Here is a 3990-nt window from a genome sequence, read left to right as displayed (position 1 = left end):
AACCGAATTCATCTCCTATTCTCGATCCAATCGATTATACTGATCAATTTAATCCGGTTTTTAAAACATTGCTGTCATTGGCTAGATCAACTTACACCTTATCCATTATAGGTAAAATATAAATGTTCAATCGAAAACACGATGGATGAGTTGGTTTTAATAGGAAAGTACAAATTCTCCATTATAGGTAAAATATAAATGTTCAAATAGCATGCCTATTTAGGAAAGTATAACCAAATGACATGTTGCAAGTACGACAGATGTGGAAGTTCGGAACATTGCCAGCTGGTCTCATATCATCATACATTTCCAACGTAAACCAAAAACATGTCAAACACACAACAATGGGAACTTAATGCTAGTTATATATTAACAAATTGTATTTTTAAAAAAATGTTTAATGTCTGTTTTAAATAGTACAGCTTCTGCGTTTTCTTCATCTCTATTTCCTGTGAGTCATTTGATTCTAAAAGAATGGAATCTCAAGAATCCCATCACAAACTACATGTAATTTTTGTCCCATATCCAACACCTGGACATATGAATCCCATGATTGACACAGCAAGGCTATTTGCCCAACATGGTGTTAATGTTACCATCATCACCACACATGCCATTGCTTCAACCTTCCAAAAAACCATTGACACTGACTTCAATTCTGGATATTCCATCAAAACTCAGCTTATTCACTTCCCTTCAGCTCAAGTTGGTCTCCCTCATGGTGTTGAAAACATCAAAGACGCCACTTCCCTTGAAATGCTTCGTAAAATCAACCATGGAATATCTATGCTCCAAGATCCAATCGAGGCTCTGTTTCAAGATCTTCAACCAGATTGCATAGTCACTGATATGATGCATGCTTGGACTGTGGAAGCAGCTGCAAAACTAGGTATTCCAAGGATTTACTATTACAGCTCAAGCTATTTCTCCAACTGTGCATCTCACTTTATCAGAAAGTATAGACCTCATGATAATTTAGTTTCTGATACACACAAATTTACAATTCCTGGTTTGCCTCATACCATTGAGATGACACCTCTGCAGATTCCTGAGTGGTTAAGGGAGAAGAATTCCGCCAAAGACTATTTTGAACCAATGTTTAAATCTGAGGAAAGAAGCTATGGGACACTCTACAATAGTTTTCATGAACTTGAAAGTGATTATGAGAAGCTTAGTAAAACTACAATGGGGATCAAATCATGGGGTGTAGGACCAGTTTCAGCTTGGGCTAATATGGATGATGATAGAAAGACTATTAGGGGACAAAGAGAGGAACTTGGAAAAGAATCTGCAGAGTTGTTAAACTGGCTTAACTCAAAGCAAAATGAGTCTGTTTTGTATGTAAGTTTTGGAAGCCTTACTAGGCTTTCTCATGAACAGATTGTGGAAATAGCTTATGGACTTGAAAATTCAAGTCATAGTTTCATTTGGGTTGTTAGAGAAAATGATAAAAATGAAGACAAAGAAGGTTTCCTACAAGATTTTGAGGAAAGGATGAAAGAAAGCAAAAAGGGTTATATCATATGGAACTGGGCACCACAGCTTCTGATATTGGATCACCCTGCAACAGGAGGGATTGTAACTCATTGTGGTTGGAACTCAATCCTTGAAAGCCTGAGTGTTGGTTTGCCAATGATCACATGGCCAATGTTTGCTGAGCAATTTTACAATGAGAAGTTGCTTGTTGATGTTTTAAAAATTGGAGTTTGTGTTGGATCAAAAGTGAACAAGTTTTGGCTTAGCATTGGAGAAGATCATGTAGTGGTGAGAAGGGAAGATATTGCAAAGGCTGTTGAGATTTTGATGGGAAGTAGTCAAGAGAGCAAAGAAATGAGGATTAGAGCAAAAAAGCTTGGTGATGCTGCCAAGAGGACTATAGAGGAGGGTGGAGACTCTTACTACAACTTGATTCAGTTGATTGATGAGCTGAAATCATTGAAAAAATCTAAAGCAAATGGTGAGAAATAAGATTAGATGATTGCAATGAAGGAGTAGTAATCTTGGTATTTCAGGAAGTGTAGCTTTTGAAGGCTTTGAATATGATGAAACAACATACAATCAACCCTGTGCACTGCAATGGTGATAAAATAAGTTAGTTATTTCTTGTTATACTAAGCAATTGTCATATTAAGCTAAGAAAAAGATTTTAAGATGAATTAAATTTTGTTGTCTACTTAGTGTGGTCCTTGTTTAAGGAAAAAAGTTAAAAAAAAAGATGTTTCTATTTTATTGTTGTTAACTTGGTGAAAATATTCAATACAAGAAAACTGTGCTCATGTAAAATTCACATCACTAAAAGTACGTTACCGCATAAAAAAACTGAGAACAATTAGATTTACAGGTTTGCTATTCTTACACTTGATTCATACACTACACCGTATGAACAGTGTAAGAATAGTATTTAAAATAATAAATAATAAGCATAATATATTGTAAAATGAATGTGTGGTATTTAGTGTGGGCCATGATCACTCTCTCTCTCCTAACCACAACCACATACACATCATCTTTGTTTCCATTTCTTCTTCTTCTTTCTCTTTTGCGCCGTCCCTGTTTCCATTTCTTCTTCTTCTTCTTTCTCTTTCGCGCCATCTACTCATCTCTTCTTCAACTATTCTTTTCTTTACCCAATCACATACATGGTTTTTGAAAAAAAATAAAAAATTATTTAGAATCATTATGTGATGAAGATGAAGATTTAACTCAGTAAGTTTCTAGATATCATTTTTGTAGATTCATTCCATAATATCAATATTCTTCTTTTGGATCTACTGTTATAGATTTCATATGTTTATTCACGTTTGCTCATTAACCATGTTCTAAACAATATTCATCTACTTTGGTCACACCGTTAACCATGTTTATTTACTATGAAACGATTTGATTTCATATATTTACTCATGTTGGTTCGTTAACCACTTTGGGAACTGTATTAACCAAGTTATGTTACACCAATATACAACTCTGTAATAAACAATGTTATAAACCTGTCCACATGTCTGGGAGTTTATTAACCAAGTTATAGACAACATTAACCATACTTGTGAATGCTATTAATCAACGTTGTTATAAATTTATATTATACATAACAGTGACATTTTTGTGCAGTTTGTGTCAGAATGGACAATTCAAGCATTTTTATAGAATGTGGTAGTAGTTAAGGGGAAGATGTAAAGGTTGATCACAGTGATTGTGGTGGTTATGATGATGACACACTTTGGGTTCCTGCAATCGGGATGTGTTTTTCTTGTCTAGAGGAAGTTAAAACATATTATCAAGAGTATGCTTTAAAAAAGGGGTTTGGATGGAGGATTAGATCATCGAAAAAAGGAGATGACGGGGAGGTCAACTACCTAATACTTTCATGTTCAAGAGAGGGGTCTAACATTTCAAAAATTTCATGCACGTTAAAGACACTACCATCTAGAGCAAAAAATTGTCCTGCCAAGATTTGTATTAAATTGAAACAAGATGGTTTTTGGTACATTAAACAATTTGAATCTAACCATTCTCATGAGACTAGCCCTACAAAAGTAAGATTGTTCAAGGCTAACAAGAAAATGAACTTACATGTGAGGAGAACAATCCAAATCAATGATGATGCAGGAGTAAGGATCAACAAGACTTTTCAATCGCTTGTTAAAGATGCAGGAGGACATGAAGATATTCCCTTTTGTGAAAAAGATGTGAGGAATTATATTAACAAAGAGCGTCGTGCAATTGGAAAAGAAGGTGATGGTAAGGCTTTGATTAGTTATTTTTGTAAAATGAGGGAACAAAATACAGATTTCTTCTATGACATAGATTTGGATGATGATTTTCATGTGAGGAATGTATTTTGGGCTGATGCAAGAAGTAGAGCCGCTTACGAATATTTTGGAGATGTTGTAACTTTTGACACAACATACTTGACTAACAAGTATGACATGCCTTTTGCTGCATTCGTGGGTGTGAATCACCATGGTCAATCAACATTACTTGGTTGTGGAT

At 34.8% G+C, this 3990-nt stretch overlaps 2 protein-coding genes across 2 annotated transcripts in view; both read left to right on the top strand.

Moving 5' to 3' along the window:
- Positions 1-368: 368 nt before the first annotated feature.
- Positions 369-2173, top strand: LOC127127383 (soyasapogenol B glucuronide galactosyltransferase). The gene has a single exon (XM_051056556.1). The coding sequence runs from the start codon at positions 475-477 to the stop codon at positions 1966-1968; it is 1494 nt and encodes a 497-aa protein (XP_050912513.1). The 5' UTR covers positions 369-474; the 3' UTR covers positions 1969-2173.
- Positions 2174-3236: 1063 nt separating this feature from the next.
- The window catches only part of LOC127131065 (protein FAR1-RELATED SEQUENCE 5-like), a 2987-nt gene continuing 2233 nt past the window's right edge, over positions 3237-3990 (top strand). The window contains exon 1 of the mRNA XM_051060004.1: positions 3237-3990. This exon is cut by the window's right edge and continues 863 nt beyond it. Coding sequence (XP_050915961.1) covers positions 3237-3990 — 754 coding nt within the window.

The sequence above is a fragment of the Lathyrus oleraceus genome, chromosome 3 (genome assembly GCF_024323335.1).
Source record: "Lathyrus oleraceus cultivar Zhongwan6 chromosome 3, CAAS_Psat_ZW6_1.0, whole genome shotgun sequence".
Lineage (NCBI taxonomy): Eukaryota > Viridiplantae > Streptophyta > Magnoliopsida > Fabales > Fabaceae > Lathyrus > Lathyrus oleraceus.
The sequence above is the reverse complement of the archived record's forward strand: the minus strand, read 5'-3'. Positions and strand labels throughout refer to the sequence as shown.

Coding starts and splice junctions, on each gene's coding strand:
- LOC127127383 (XM_051056556.1), top strand. CDS start 475: ATGGAATCTCAAGAATCCCATCACAAACTACATGTAATTTTTGTCCCA.